Source organism: Emydura macquarii, unplaced genomic scaffold (genome assembly GCF_026122565.2).
Source record: "Emydura macquarii macquarii isolate MOO-44397 ecotype Brisbane River unplaced genomic scaffold, CSIRO-AGI_Emac_v2 contig_1790, whole genome shotgun sequence".
Taxonomy (NCBI): domain Eukaryota; kingdom Metazoa; phylum Chordata; order Testudines; family Chelidae; genus Emydura; species Emydura macquarii.
Genome location: NW_027131927.1, coordinates 28,311,531 through 28,327,844, shown reverse-complemented (window position 1 = coordinate 28,327,844; position 16,314 = coordinate 28,311,531). Strand labels below are relative to the sequence as shown.

Below are 16,314 nucleotides of genomic sequence, written 5' to 3'. Positions count from 1 at the left end.
CCTAAGTCTTTTGGGTTTTGGGAACACAGCCTCCCTTTCTGCATGTGCAACTATCTGTGGATATAAATGTTATTTGAATGCCTAAGCACCTGATTGATCCAAGAAATCAGGCAGGATTTCCAAATGATGTAAGGTATGCTGCAAACAACTGTGGAGGCACAAAGAAAAGGGAGGTGAGGTTAAGGCCCTGTTTAAAAAAATCAAGGACCAATATAGTAAAAACTTAGGCTCCAAAGCCCCCTGAAATCAATGGGAGCCTTTTCACTAACTTTTGTGTGTTTTGGCTCAGGACCCTCAAAAAAAAAAGTAAACTTACTCCCATAAAGTCCTAAGAAAAATGGAAGTTATTCAGCAAAGCTAACAGCAATTTGTTTTTCTGCTCCCTTGGTTCTTCCATGTTTTCCCCACATCAGTAGTTTTACACTACATTCATCTTGTCTTAAAAACTCAGTAATATGGAAACCTGTCTCACACATGCTAATTTTCCCCACAAATCCCTTTCTGATTTGAGTCCGTGTTTCAGTCAGAGATTGATTAATGGGGTTGTGTATTTAGGGAAGACTGAGGACCTCCCTAATGAGAGTGCTCAAAAACACATCTCCTAGACAGTCAAGTTGGTTTGATATACCCACCATCACAGCTACTCAGGCAGGAGCCCCATTATAACCTGAAGATTTCCTCAAGAGACTTTGTTTCTTTCTCTATAAACAAAAATAGAAGCAGTTTTCTTTCCCTCCACTCCAAAAACCAATCACCACCTGACAAACCACCTTTAAAGAAAAATATGTTCCCTCATACAAGAGCACACGTAAGAAAATCCTGCCGAATTAACAACTTCCTTTGCACAAAGACAGCTTTGTTTTTAAAAAAAATTAGCAAGGTGGAGCCAGATTCTGAGTGGGTGTCAATGAGCTCTATTGACATTCCACTCAATTTGCACCATTGGAGAAAACATGGCAGCTTGCTGTATTATAATGTCCTGTTTTAAAAAAACATTTGTCTGGGATGACAGAGGTAAACCCAGTGGACAATTCCAGTCTTCAAGGCCTTTTCAGCTGCTGCTTTTATTTGATGGGGAAACAGTTTGTTTATTTTTGTTTATCAAGTGACACAAGTCATCCTTAACCACACTAATCTCGCAATATGCACAGAATTGCAATTTGGAATGCCTAAAGCACCTAGAATAGAAAAAGTGAAGTTAGATAGCTGTGATTGCAGTTCTCTGAAGATACACATTGTGATGCCTCTGGGTCTGTTACAGCATTGCCAACTGTTGGTATCTGAATCACAAATCTCAAGGTATTTTTAATAAACCTTCAGCCCCTGGAATCATGTGATAATGTGAGACTCCCAGATTTCATTTACAAAAAGGTTTCTAGCTCTTATGGTGGCAGAAAAAACTTGAGAAGGTGAACAACAAAAGCTCAAAAACCAAAAGGCAAATAAAAAGAACCCAATAATTATTTTTTAAAGAAAATATCTTGTTTTTGAGCCAGTTTTCTGATTTTTGAATGTTTAGAATTGACAATACTGTGCCCCAGATGTAACCAAGGGAGTAACTTAGCCTTGGTCCATATTTACCTGGAAATTCGGCGGTAGTTGATGGGAGTTATGCAAGCTACGCAGAGTAGCTTGCGTAATTCCCATCGACTGCTGTGCTTCCCTTCTGTGTGCTGTCTTCACTGCACTGCACCAACGGGAACTGTGCTCCCGTCGACGCAGTGCTACGCCCCTTGATTACCAGCATCGACTTCCTGATCAATTGAGCGGGTCTACACTGACCGTTCAATCAATCCAGAAAGATCCATCTGACTGCGGTGACTTTGCTACTGTCAGTATAGACATACCCTTAATAAGAGGAAATTTCCAAGCCAATGGTTTCACTAGCGCTTTAGTTGGAACTCAGACACTTTTTCCTGCTCCTTCTGTCTGTTCCTATCAAATGCAAGTTGAATATACTCCTTATAACAACGGTCAAAAATGTAATTGACAGGCTACTACTGCTGCTGCTTTTATGTGAAAGTCTCTGTCACAAGGTTCCCCACCTAGCAACAACATCAGGGAGCGGAAAAGGGACCAGCTGCTACTCACTGAGGTCTCCCCAAAAAGGAGATTTCAGGGAGTGGTCTCCTTCTCTCTGTAGGAGCTCGTGCTGCTCCCTGGGGACACAACACTTTTTAAACTCTAGAGGGGGACTCCCACTGTACATGAATCATTCTAAATTTCATATTACCCTTTTCTGCATCAGAACCATGGTTATTTTGATTCACTACTAGTTGGTTTTCTCCAGCTCTTCTCTATTTACTACAGTGCATGACATTGTCAAAAAGTGACCAAAATCTGATACAAAGTCTTTCATTTCAGTGGCTAATACTAAGGTTACAGTCGAGAATATTTTTCTAGTAATGTCAGATTTAGAAGTCTGACCTGATTGCTTTAAGAATAAATTAGACTTACTATCTGTAAAAATGTCTGATATGGAGAGAAAAATACAATATGCAGAAAAGAGTACTAATGAAATTGAAGAAAAATTAACAGCTATGGTTGTTAATGAAGAAAACACCAAATCACTTACCAGTGTACTAATTAAAAAAAGACGAATGTACTGAGTATAGGAATGATTAAGTCAATTTTTTTAAAAACCAAGATCTATAACATGAGTGGCTCTGAGTTCTCCTAACAATGTTCAGGGTGAAGATCTGTATAATTCTATGTCAAAACATTAAAGTCTTGCCAAATCTAATCCTTTCTTTCCAAATATTTTTAAAAAATAGAGCATCCGTTCCTTTTCAAAATAGAAAGTTTTGCATATTTCTAGAAGTAACAGAACACACATTGACTGAAAGAAAGATGCTACTGCTTCTAAGAACTGAATTTTTTTTATGTTATTAAGTCTGTGGTAGAGATTTTCAAAACTGCCCTAAGGGATATAGAGCACAAGTCCTACTAACCCTTTAGTCCTAAAACCCTTGGTACTTAATTAGTAAGTAAGAGGAGAATAAATTTTAAGAAAGACCTTCCAGGTTGGGAGGGTGAACAGGTTAGTGTTCAGAAACAAACGGATGATGACTACTAAGTTATGATCAAGATCTCAGTCCTTATCTTCAAAGTGCCCAATGTCCTGGGCCAAGCAGACCTAAAAGATTACCTAAAGATCAAAGATTAAGACAAAGGTTGACACTCCACTCCTCTGGTACAATGGAACTTCCTACCATAAGGATAAAGAACTTCTGTGCAGAGACTGTGGAATTAATTCCCACTGGGACTATGAGTCATCACCAACCTTTTGTCTGAAGGGCAAAATACACTTCTTTGACCTGTCCTCTCTAGCCAAATCAGAGTAAGATGTACACTGAAAACAAAACTAAAAGAGCAATGAAACCCCTACCAAAACAAAACACTACCCTGTGTACACAGTTCTCACACTGCTGAGAAGATAAGAGAAAACAAACCACAGGAGTCACCGTTGCTTAAAACACTGCTAAAAGGTACTCAGAAACTATGGTAGTTGAATGGAACAGAATAAAATTATAGGTGAAGTGAGAGACAACTACAAGCACCAGTTTTCTCCCAAATTGCTTTTGGATCTTTGCTGTAAAGTAAGATTAGGAGAATGAAGACAAAGCTGAAAAATTATCAGACCCTGCTATCTAGCTTATGTACTTAAGCTGAGAAATATGAATAAAACTAAAACGATATAGTGGACAGACTGACAAGTTTAACTGAAAAATCAAGAGAAATAAACTCACAATGTTTAGGGAATCAAACTACCAGGACTGCACTCTTTATTGTAATTACATGCACATTAGAGATACACATTTCAAAGATGATTCTTAAATCTGATTTTTTGTTGTAAAAAGCATGAGCTGCGGTCTTATATGAGGTATGAATACACCATGTGTTTGTATAACTTCTAATACTAATGAAATGGATAAATATAAGGTAGAACTTCACATGCTTCCCTGCACAAACTCCTGAGGCTTGATTCAATTTCCAGAAATTATGTATTACAAGCTCACAGGGAGAAGTGACTAAAATTGTACACAGTACAATGTTCCTTTCATTGGATGTCATTTTGTGGGGATTAACTGTTTCATAATCAACTGCTGTTTCCTCTCAACTCTGATTACAGAAATAAGAAGCCAATTGATTTACCTGTAAACACAGTAACGTAAAGCACCCGAGATTTAGGCTTTCCCAATTACATGTGTAACTAGGAATGCCTCAGTCTGGTACACACCAGTTTTCCACAGGGGGCAGCCAATAAAACCGTTCAGACTTTCACAGACCTGAAACAAAACTGCATTTAGACAGACGTTATTGCTCCCTGGCGTTTCCAGCAGCTAGAGATCTTTTCAGAGCCACAAAAAAGGGGAAGTTTCTAAATGCTGCAGAAGCTCTTTTGAAACGTGTGGAGCTGCACTGTAACAGTCACAAACTCTGAAAATGTTTTAAGTTAAAATATCTCCTTTGTTACCAGCTGACAAAGGTGTACATGGTTTTTTGTTTTTAATTAACAAAACCTACTTTCTTGCTATTTCTTAGGAAAGATGAGTTTCCTCAAGAGTGAGAGCTTTGAAGGAGTAGGTGTTCTCCTAAAACAGGTAGATTTGTATTCCCCTTCTCCCCCATTTCCACTACCATTTGTCTTCTCTTCCACTCTGTCTATACTCCTCTCCTTTCCTTCATTTTGCCCCCCCCCCCCCTTTTTTTTTTTAAATTTACTACTTTGTGTCCAGCTAGACCAGCTTACTACATGTCATTTTCTATGGGCAAAGTGCATTCCTAAGTGATTCCTTAAGTAGCTTTCTGGAAGTCTCAAGTTTCTGCATTAATCGGCATTATGTTTCAATCCAGTGAGTTAGGAATCAAAGAATCCTTTTTGAGAAGATCAGTATAGAAATTTACAGCTACTTATTCTCAGTTCAAGAAATTGTTCTGAGGTAAAGTTCCTAATTTCTTTGGTTATGCTAAGAATGACAGTGAACTGTGTCATTTAGGGAGAATGGGGGTAGATTACGGAAAATTCATTTTAGTTTTCATTGAGACTTAATTCCAAGCTTATAGCAACAGAAAGGTAAGGTTATACAGTGCACCTTGTACTGACTTCTTGGACTGATACATTTGATTGACCACATTGATCCTGACTTGAAGATTGGATGTGAATTACCGTCATCACCATCGTCATTGAAAAGAGTAACACACTAAACTTTACGTTAAGAGTAACATATTTTGCTAGCATCACTCTGTATGAGTGATGTTTTAAGTCCAATTCCTAGCCTAGAAGTAGTGTCTTATCAGAAACAGCTCCCTGCAGCCTTGAGCAAATTTGTACAAAGGGGTTATGGAAAGTTTAAGCATCAGTCTGCAAATGTCTTCTCCATATGACCCGGCAATCTGTGTAGTTAATTTCCCTGAAGAATACCAAATCCCTTATGAAAAAGGAGGGAAGTTATAAAAACACAAAAAAAATGGGGCACCTCATCCTTCCTGGAGCCTCACAAATCCAAATGGAATCTAATCGCTTTGATTCAGTTTCATTACTTCTAAACCAAAATAGTTTAATAAAGAAATAAATCTTCCATCATATTAAATCTTACTGCATGATAGTTAAATATGAATTTGAAGCAGAACAAGACTGTGTTGCATACAAAGAGATGTTTGAATAAACTGCTTATGTGATTTTACTAATGTTTCGTAATTCTAGGAATGCTTATCTTAATCTAGAGATGGAGAGAGAGAAAGAAAGAGGACCTTGTATCTGATGTTTTCATACTAAATTAACTTTGCAATGTCAGGGTGGGCAAGCATTATTTTACCTTTTATTACCGTTGAATGAACTGAAGCACAGATCATTGCAATAAGTCTCCCAAAGCCACACAGCAAGAAACTGGGATAGTTGAGAATATCCCCAAGAATCCTGTCTCTCCATCACTCGTTGCAACTATGCACCTACTAGATCTACAGTCTAGCTATCTGTGCAGTATCCTGGGAAACGTTTTCACTGGTTTGGAAATACATATCAACTGAAAGTATATGCAACAGTAAAGAAGGGACATTTACTCCACTTGGTTCAGCACTCTTGTGACACTTGCATTTATCAACTCTTATCCTTTGCAGTCCAAATGTAGTCTCACTGTTTTCACAGAGCACCTATTACAAGTTGTGTCAAAGCTACCAGATGGCCTACAAGACTGAAGATGGGAAACCTGCTTTTGCTGTTCATTGCACTTCTCCATAAAAGATATGCAGTTAATTGTATAGCTAGGCCACATCACTGAGTTCAAGCTGCTTTTCTTTGGCAAGTGAAGGGAAAAGTGGAGTTTTAAGTCCATGTTCCAGAATATTTGGAAATTTCCATTAGACCTGAATCCAGCTGAGAAAAAACTAAGACATATTAAACACATAAGGGAATGAGTTAATGTAGTACATTTTTAACTGCTGGACAAAAATCCTCCCTACCACCTTCATACTTCCGAACTTCATTTTCTATCCCGTTCTTGCTTAATCAACATGGCTGTTTTAGCCCAGAATGGATCTCTAATTTGGATAGCTAGTCACCCTCCTTGAATTTTTTAACCAAAGTAATCTTTGCTGCCTTCGTCTGCCAGCCTTCTTCCCTGCCCCCGGGAAATGTGATAATCTTCTATAAAATGACACCACTGTAACTTTAAAGTAAAAAATATGCAACAAGATTTTTCAACTAAAATTCTGGTTTAAACATGTAACTTTTGGGGGGCCATACAGACTACTCCTGTGATCTGAAATGATTTGTCATGCTGTGGTTTCTCATGAAAAAGAAACCAAGCATGAGGTGATGATGAAAACCCATATATTATAATCTGCATGTGGTTTGCAACAAAGAAAAAGCCATTACATAATGTTTGGAGATGATATAGTTTGCCTGCAGAATGGTTTTGCAGAGTAACCGGTGCCAAGAATATGGAGACAAAAGTCAAGCAGACAGTGTAACAAATTCCCAATCATATACCACCCCACCCCACCCCCCAAATCCCATTCATCTTTATAGGAAGATGTTTAAACTTCATATTCGGAATGTAAATATTTATATGTTGCTAAAGGTAACAATGACTTGTCAGGGAAAAACATGCCAGGATCAAAAAAGAAATAGGGTGGGTGGGGCAATGTTATTCACACTCTGTTTTTCGCATCAAGTTCTCTTAAGGGGCACACATAATCCCAACATGAGCAACACTCCAAAATCATCTTCAAAGCTTCTTTCAGAATAAATACAAGTCTACCGCCTCAGGATATGCATCAGTTTTAATCCTATGAGGACATGCTACATTCCTTCTGAGTAATTTTGCATGCCGTAACGTACCAGGTACGTGAAGCAGAAAGCGACATATAGTGCTGCATCATGTTCCAATTATGCTCCCTCTGAAATGCTGCCATTCAGCAAGAATTGTTGCCATAAGGATTAATTTTAGGAAAAGATCTGATTACTTGCAAATTAAAATAAAAAGCATGTCACTCTTTTGCTTCACATACAGTGGGACAGGTCTCATGACTGGAATATCAGTATGAAGGGATACAGCATGATCAGAAAAGACTGACAAGGTAAAAAGGGAGCAGGTGTTGTATATATATCCTTGATCTATAATGCATTTGTTCTGAGGTAGACCAGTTGAGACTCTCTGGGCCACGATAAAAGGGGTAATAAACAGAGGTGACATTATGGTAATGAGGTCTACCACAGAATGCCAAATTAGGAAAAGGTAGTGGATGAGGCATTTCTAGAACAAGAAAGAAATACCTAAAACACATCGTAATGGGGGACTTTACCTACCAAGACAGCTGTTGGAAAAGTAATATGGCAAAACACAAAATTTGCAATAAATTCTTGGAATGTATTGGGGACAACTTTTTAATTCAGAAAGTGGAGGAAGTAACCAGGGGGACAACCATTTTAGACTTGATACTGACCAACAGGGAGGAACTGGTTGTGAATCTGAAGGAAGAAGGCATTTCATGATTCTAAGGAGAGGAAGGAGTGAGAGTAGCAGAATAAGGACAATGGACTTCAAAAAAGCAGACTTTAACAAAAACTCAGAGAACTAATAGGTCAAGTCCCATGGGAAGAAAATCTAAAAAAAGGAGTTCAGGAGAGACGACATTTTCTCAAGGACACAATATTAAAGGTGCAACTGCCAACTCTCCTAGTTGAGAAGGAAAGAGGAATAATGATAAGAGGCCAATAAGGCTCCATCAGGGGATCTTTAATGACCTGAAAAGCAAAAAAGGAATCCTACACCCTTGTTGTTAATATTAGTTGTGTTGAGTATCTGGTCACAATTAACTTTTTTAGTTCCAGAGGGGTAGCCGTGTTAGTCTGTATACAGCAAAAACAACGAGTTGTGTGGCACTTTAAAGACTAACAAATTTAATATTTGCAGACATAAGCTTTCAAGTGACTTAGCTTTTAAGATGCCTCTGTGTTACCTATTTTCTGTATTACTGCTACCCCTCTGGAACTAAAATAGGCAAAGAACAAGTTAAAGAATATTTAAACAAATTAGATGTATTCAAGTTGGCAGGGCCTGATGCTATTCATTATAAGGTACTAGAGGAATTAGCTGAAGCAACCTCAGAACCATTAGCAATTATCTTTGAGAACGCCTGATGAGGTCACAGAAGATCGGAGAAGGGCAAACATGATACCACACTTCAAAAAGAAAAACAAAGAGGACCTGAAGAATTATAGATGAGTCAGCCTAAATTCAATACCTGCAAAGATACTGGAACAAATTATTAAACCATCAGTGTATAATTCTATTATCCTCCAGGTGTTTACAAAGAATAGCTAGGATGGATTTATCTAGAACAAACCATGCCAAACCAACCTAACTGCCTTCTTTGACAAGGTTACTGGCCTAGTGGATGGGGAGTTTGGGAGGGGGGGAGTCGGGGAAGCACTAGAAGTGATATATCTTGATCTTAATAAGGCTTTTGACATACTCCCATGTAACATTCTCATAACCCAAAAAATGGGGTCAACATGAAATTACTATAAGGTGCGTGCATAACTGATTGAAAGACCATACTCAAAGAGTAGTTATTAATGGTTTGCTATCAAACTGGAAGGGCATATCCAGTGAGCTCCTGCACAGGTCAGTCCTGGGTCCAGTACTATTCAATATTTTCATGAATGACTTGGATAACGGAGTGGAGAACAGGCTTATAAAATATGCAGATGACACCAAGCTGGGAGGGAGAATTTCAAGCATTTTGGAGGGCAGGACCCTGACAAATTAGAGAATTGGTCTGAATACAACAAGATGAAATTCAATAAAGACAAGTGCAAACTACTTCACTTAGGAAGGTAAAATCAAACACACAATTACAAATTGGGGAATAACTGGTTAGGTGGCAGCAATCTTGAAAAGGATCCAGGGTTTATAGTGGATCACAGATTGAATGAGTGTCAACAATGTGAAGAAGTTGCAAAAAAGACTATTATTCTGGGGTGTATTAACAGGAGTGTCATACGTAAGACATGGAAGGTAACGGTCTTGCTCTACTCGGCACCGGTGAGGCCTCACCAGGAGTACTGTGTCCAATTCTGGGCACCACACTTTAGGAAAAATGTGGACAAATTGGAAAGAGTCCAGAGGAGAGCAACAAAAGCAAGCTCAGGCTTTCTAAACCTTTTATATGAGGAAAGGTTTCTAAAAAACTGGGTATGTTTAGTCTTGACAAAAGTAGACTGATAACAGCCTTAAAATATTAAAAGACTGTTATAAAGACTACTGTGATCCATGTCCACTAAAGGCAGGACAAGATGTTATGGGCTTAATCTGCAGCAAAGGAGATTTAGGTTAGATATTAGGAAAAACCTAACTAACTAGAAGGGTAGTTAATATGTGGAATAGGCTTCCAAAAGATGTTGTAGAATCCCCAACACTAGAGATCTTTAAAAACTGTTTGGACAAACTCCTGTCAGGGATGGTTTAGGTTTGCTTGGTCCTGCCACAGCATGGGGCTGGACATGATCACTTCTCAAGGTCCCTTTCAGCCGTATATCAGTAGGATTCTATATAGACTCATAGGCTTTAAGGTAAGAAGGAACCGTTGTGATCATCTATTCTGACCTCCTCCACATTGCAAGCCACAGAATCTCACTCACCCACTCCTGTAAAAAGACCCCTAACCTCTGGCTGAGTTACTGAAGTCCTCAATTCATGGTTTAAAGAATTCAAGTTACAGAGAATTCACCATTTACACCATTTAACCCTGCAAATAACCCATGCCCCATGCTGCAGAGGAAGGTGAAAACCCCCCAGGATCTCTGCCAATCTGACCTAGGGGAAATGCCTTCCTGACCCCAAATATAGCGATCAGTTTGACCCCGAGCATGTGGGCAAGACCCACTGGGGAAAGAATTCTGGTACTTCAAGGAAAAACATACTTTCAGTGTTGCCCCACGCACCAATGGAATGCCAGCACTGTAAATCAATGTGTCTTCATAGATTCAGACTCTGTGTGGTGGTGCTACAGCAACAAAACACTCCATCTCCAGGGAGATGAGGCGGGAATAGTTGGAGAGAAAACAAATGGATCTTAAACAACCACCCTAGGGTGGCTGAATAGTAGCATTAACAAACTCCAAAGGAGAACCAGGCTAGAGCTAAAGCTAACCTGTGTTAGGTTATGAAAAAGCTCAACATTAAGACTCTGGGGGATGGAGAGAAAGGAAATAAAAGAGAACAAAATGGTGCAACCTCAAAGCAATGCTACCTACCCAAACCCTGGTTTTGTTGTGGCCACAATCAGCTTGATTTTCTTGCAGCTAACTCTCATCAACCAGCTGCAATTGCCACAATACAATACATTTGTTCCTTTCACAAAATGGATTCATCTAAGATGGATCCAAGAAAAACAAAACAACATAGCTGTCCAAACTGCATTACCCTCATTATGTTCTAAGTTGCAACAGTCCCATTTTCAGACGGGTTCTTCTACTGTATAATTGACTTCTCCTCCTTGGCTAAGGATGCACACAATTCCTATTACAACTGATTACTAGCCATTAAGTTGTGCAATCATGTGGACCGCTGCTTAAAATAACCATTAATCTTCAGCACTACATCCTAGCCATGTATTATTTCAGGACAATGTAAGTTGCAAGTATTGCGTATGTATTCTAATAGCTAATTTCTCATATCTGCTAATTTATTTCCTTGAAATCTCATAAAGGGCTTTTGCCCCATGTCACATTCACCTTTTTTACTGTAGGGTGTGCTTATCTTAAATGGAAGATGTTTGCTTATTTATGCTAATTTGGTTTGAATAATTTTTTCCTTCCCCCATTCTTCCAAAACCCAAGATGTCTGTGAACTATAGGAGTCAGCTAAGTGATTCTCTTGTTTTATCAAATGATGACACGCAGTTTTGTTTCCTTGGCTCCATCTGCTGGTTAGCAGTCTTTTTTATTCCTATGTGTATTTGGATTTTAGGATGTGGGTAGAAGTTTAAGCACCATGTCTTGTCCTGAAGTGTTACACTTTAAAAAAAAAAAAAAAAAAAAAAAAAAAAGATTTATGGCCTAATTTTTTCTTTCATTATGCTGAGCTAAGCCTCAAAGTTGCAGTTTAAATATAATGTTCTCAAACAGACAGATTATGTTATCTTAAATTTTCCAAATCTTGGTTCATGTCCATTCTGTAAAATTAGTAAGAAGCTCTGTTGTCTTAAATCAACTAATAGAATAAAAATACATGGATGTATTTTTGTATACACTAGGATCGCACATGAAAACCTGCCTGTAGAGCTCAGAATTGAGCTAGGCCAGAGAATGCAACCTGCTTAATGGGGCATGATCATCTGGAATTTCTTTTTAAAACTATCTAATTAAAAAGAATTCACAGCCTGAAAAAAGAGTCTTTAAAAACAAAGTCTGTTGATCCTATTTAAAGTGTTTTATTCAGGGTTTCCTGTTCCCTTGGTATTAATCTGAAGAGTTTTTTGGGAAGGTCAATTGCCAGAGTGACTAGAGCTGGGCAGGAAATGGTTTTCCCATCCTGAAAGAATTTTTCAGATTTTCAAACATGTTCCCATCCTCAACTGGAACAAAGTTAAAATCTCAAAAAGTTTCATGAATAAACTAAGCAAAAACAATTTACAATTTTGGTCAATCAGAATGTTTTCTTTAAACAACTATGAAACTATTTCAATTTCAACCTTTTCTTTTAAAACATTATTTTACTATAATGTAAGTTAAAATTTCAAAACAAGAAGTCATTTTGAACTGAAAAAACAAAATTTTTCACATAGAAAATGTCAAAACAGAAATTTGCCAACATTTTTTCAAGTCAGACATTTATTGAAATTTAGCCTTTCCCACAAATAGTTAGGTTTTGATGGAGTGGCATTTTTCAGTGGAAAAACAAAAAAAAATTATCTGAAAAAGTCAACTCTAATAATGACTAATGTTCCCATAGGTTTGCCCCTCATTCTGCCTGCCTCTACATATGCTGTTTCCCAATTTCACTTCCCTCTCATAATGTTTGAGTGAGTCAGTAGCATAATGTCTAAGAACCTCTCCTCCTCCTGCTCTTCATAATTTAACCTTGAAAATTACAAGATCCCTGTTTACCCAAAAAGAGGGCAGAGGGGAAAAAATTCCTGAATTAACTGAAAAAATATGCTGTCTCTTCCAAACAAGAGACACACTCAGGGTATTCACCCAAGATGACATGAACACAATAGAATCAGTTCAGGAATTTCAAATTAGAAATAGAAAGTCATAATTTCTCTGTTAAAGCCTACAAAAAGCCTTTTAGAAAGAAAGAAAAGTGATCCTCCCATCACAATAAAAGTTAGCTCAATAAATAAAGGTTAGGTCAATACATTTTCAGTATCAGCAACATGAATGGCCGCATGGCACCCTTAAGCGGATGGGAATCTTGTCTGACTGGCCAAGTGAAGGGAACAGTGCTTTATGGTACAGGGGGGAGAAGAAAGGTCAAACTGATGTAAAACGGGACAAAAGGCCAATGGGGCAACACTGATTCATCCGCTGGCAACCGGATGGGTGGAAGGGTTCAAAAGGGGCAGCTCTGTGCGTGATGACTCCTTTCAAATGGAGCGGGCTGAGTCAGCACCCACCCTCCTTCTCCTTTAGGTGGTGAAATACCAGGTTTGGTCAAGACCTGCTGTAGGCATTGCGCTAGCTGCCCCTTTTCTAGGGGGCTTGAAAGGAATTTTTCCCTTTACCACCAGATTGACTTAGGTGGAGTTTTCTCACCTTCCCCACATTGGATTCAGGAAGGGCTTTGTTCATGTGTGGCATAAAGGAAGGTACGCTATACGTTGCAACTTATAGGTTATTCAAGTGTGGGGCGGATATCCAGTGCAGGTACTCCATATTAAATGGCTTGGAAAAGGACTTAAAAAGGAGGTGTTTGTTAAAGGAACGGAACAGTGGGTGACAGAGGTTGGGGCTCCAATGAATGCTACAGCAGGGAGCCAGCCCCCGTTTCTTATAGCTCACTTAACATTCCTATGGGGGAGGAGGGGATGGTAAGGCCCCAGCATTGGATTGGCTGGTTGGAAAAAAAAGGAGGAGCTGGTGGAAGCCCCCAAGGTCATTATTAAATGAACATGGGGTTACCTGCACTGTACACTTTTATCTGCCAGGTAGCTCCAGACATCTAAAAAAAAGATGCGGCCTGATTAAAACCATATCATTTATCTCCTCTCCCTCTTTCAGTGTAGCCGGACAATTACCTCTAGTTTACATTCCTTGTTACTTCTGTTTAAATTCTCATAACAACTGCAGTTCGCTTGCTGATGGGACAGTTGGGAGTGTCATAGCCTAATCTCAGAGACAGAATTTCTTCCCACAGTTAGAGCTTCTCGCTAAAACTCAAATAAATCTCTTTGTGACTTCACAATGAAAAAAAATTCCTAATTCATTCCTAAAAACAACTGGTTATTCCATAAGACTGTATATTAGAAATAGAAACAAGGAAAAACAACAAATCGGTTTAGTTTTATTGAAGTCAGTGCATTAATTATAAACACCGTAACAACTTCCAATTCCAGTATTGATGCAGGGAATACAGACCTGGATGATATCCTGGTTCTACTGATGTCAATGGCAATACTCCTATTGATTTCAATAGAGCCAGAACGTCACCCATTGCGCTCAGATGTGCTACAAGCATTATTAAAGCTTTCAAAACCTCTAAAGGTCTTTTCCTTTTGCTGCACATACAAGACTAATCTCTACAGGATGTCACAAAGGAAAAAAGACAGCTGGTTCTTAACATTTTACTGTATGACCTCAAGCCTGTCCTAACAAAAATAATTTTGTTCTTTCCTGTTTAAAGTTGATGCAGCAAAAAATGAAACTTTAAAAATAAGTGGTTTTCAGGATATTTTTCTGACATGCCCACAATTTATTATTTATTCCCCAAAAGCTGAGACAGTTTTAATCTTGCTGGGGTTCAAAGTGATGCCAGCATCCCCAGAATAGGGGAGAAAAATATCTTTGCCTTACTTCCCCCCTGCCCCATTTTTTGCACCAGGTGTAGCTCAACTGCACCTAAAAATTGGGTTCTGTCTCCTTAAAATTCTCTATCCAAGAAGAACAGTGCTGGTAAGTGCACTGTTATTCATCTGGAAGTTCCCCTTAGATGTTTGCTGAATACAACTAAGGAGCCATTGCCATTTAAAAACACCAAAACAGATTTTCTGGCTTTTAGGATGAAGTCCATTAGATAGATAACAGTACCTTCTGAGGAAGTTGATTCTAACATAACTGCCGTCAGGAAACAAGAACAGAAAATTCAGGCACATTCAATACCACCAGCACTTGAACAAACAGTATACATGGCATTACGTTTACAAATATCTATTTGCTGCACCAAATGCCAGTTATTTGCTTTTATATATGGAAAGTAAACTTTTGAGAAATAGAAGCTCTTTGTTCCAATAGCATAACATGTGGCTTTCTTGCTTATGAAACTGTTGCAAATATCTCATTCAGACAATAAGTTCCAAGTAGTAGTATTTTGTTTCTTCTCCAGTAAATTAACAAGTGGTCACGCCTCCATAAAATTCACTGTGCATTACAAACAGTACCATGTTCCTAAAAATCACACAACTGTAAGAAACAAATTTTTGTTCAATTAATGGGACTTCAACTATGTTAGGAGGACCAAAGTTCAGATTAGTTCTGCAAAGAGGTGGATTCAACAGTATATACTGGTCCAGTGATATCATGCAGGAGAGCATGTCAGACAGATCACTTAGAAGATGCAGTCAGCAGAAAAGACATCAATACAGAAACTAGCATCTTACTTGCCTTCAGTGTCAAAAGAGCATCACTCTGATACAATACCTCTCATTCAAAGCACTTGTTGATTTCCTTGAGGACCTGACACTTTGTAGAGGAGGGGGTTTAGTGATAGGGGTGATCAGAAGGGCATCCAGGAGCGGATGGTACACATTAGGATCAGAGAGCCTAGCAAGCATTTAGAAAGACCTGGTAAATACACTAGCTATCCACATGAAGTTGAAAATTGACAGGAACTACTAAAAACGTGAGAAGTTTGAACTTCCCAACTGTTTCCATAATCATGTGACAAGAATTATAACTTTAAAGTGATCACACACTTGAATTAACTACTGAAAAACCACTCCAGGGTCTAACTGAAAATACAACAAATATTTTAAAAGTAATCAAATGACCCAATATAGCCTACAGAATCTACAGATCTAAAAACTGTTAATAAATATCAATGAATCCTCAACCACCAGGCAAGGCGGTATTAGTTTATCCAGATATAAAATGGGTATCATGAGGCTCAGACAAGTTCATGTTATTGCCCAGAATGCTCAGTGAGCCAGTAGCAGAGCTGGGAGTACACCACAGGAGCCTTGGCCCTAATTCTAACCCCATGCAAATACCGCTAACATGAAAGTTAACCGTTTCTGATTTTAAATATCTCCCAGTAAACTCTTTTATGAGCTTGAGCTTTTTGAAACTCATTTATAAAAATTAAAAGGCTCTGTTTTATAGCTGATTTCTACCTGGCCCGTACAGCAACAGCAGCAGACACAATGGCGGCAGCACTGCTCATAATTTTTGACCTCTGCCTGGAAGGAGAAGGAACAGGAATGGGAGAAAACTTTGGCAGACTTTCCAATGGATTTTCAGGCAGTGCAGTGTAGAAGCTTTGATTGAAAAAGGGAGAAAACAGAAAGAAAAGAAAGAGATCTCAACGAAGAAATAGTACAAGTAGCTTAAAGTAATGACTGAAAATTGTTCCATCATTAAGGTCCCAT

At 38.5% G+C, this 16,314-nt stretch overlaps 1 protein-coding gene across 19 annotated transcripts in view; it reads right to left on the bottom strand.

Moving 5' to 3' along the window:
• Positions 1-16,314, bottom strand: part of PDLIM5 (PDZ and LIM domain 5) — a 175,898-nt gene that overhangs the window by 48,420 nt on the left and 111,164 nt on the right. For 12 of the 19 annotated variants that reach the window (XM_067557193.1, XM_067557192.1, XM_067557191.1 and 9 more), the window contains 2 exons: positions 16,060-16,203; positions 15,368-15,490 (listed from right to left, as the gene is read on the bottom strand). The exons of the other annotated variants lie outside the window; for them this stretch is intronic. In XM_067557193.1, the coding sequence (XP_067413294.1) occupies positions 15,368-15,490; positions 16,060-16,203 (267 nt within the window). The remainder of the gene's footprint in view (positions 1-15,367; positions 15,491-16,059; positions 16,204-16,314) is intronic. 19 annotated transcript variants of the gene reach the window in all.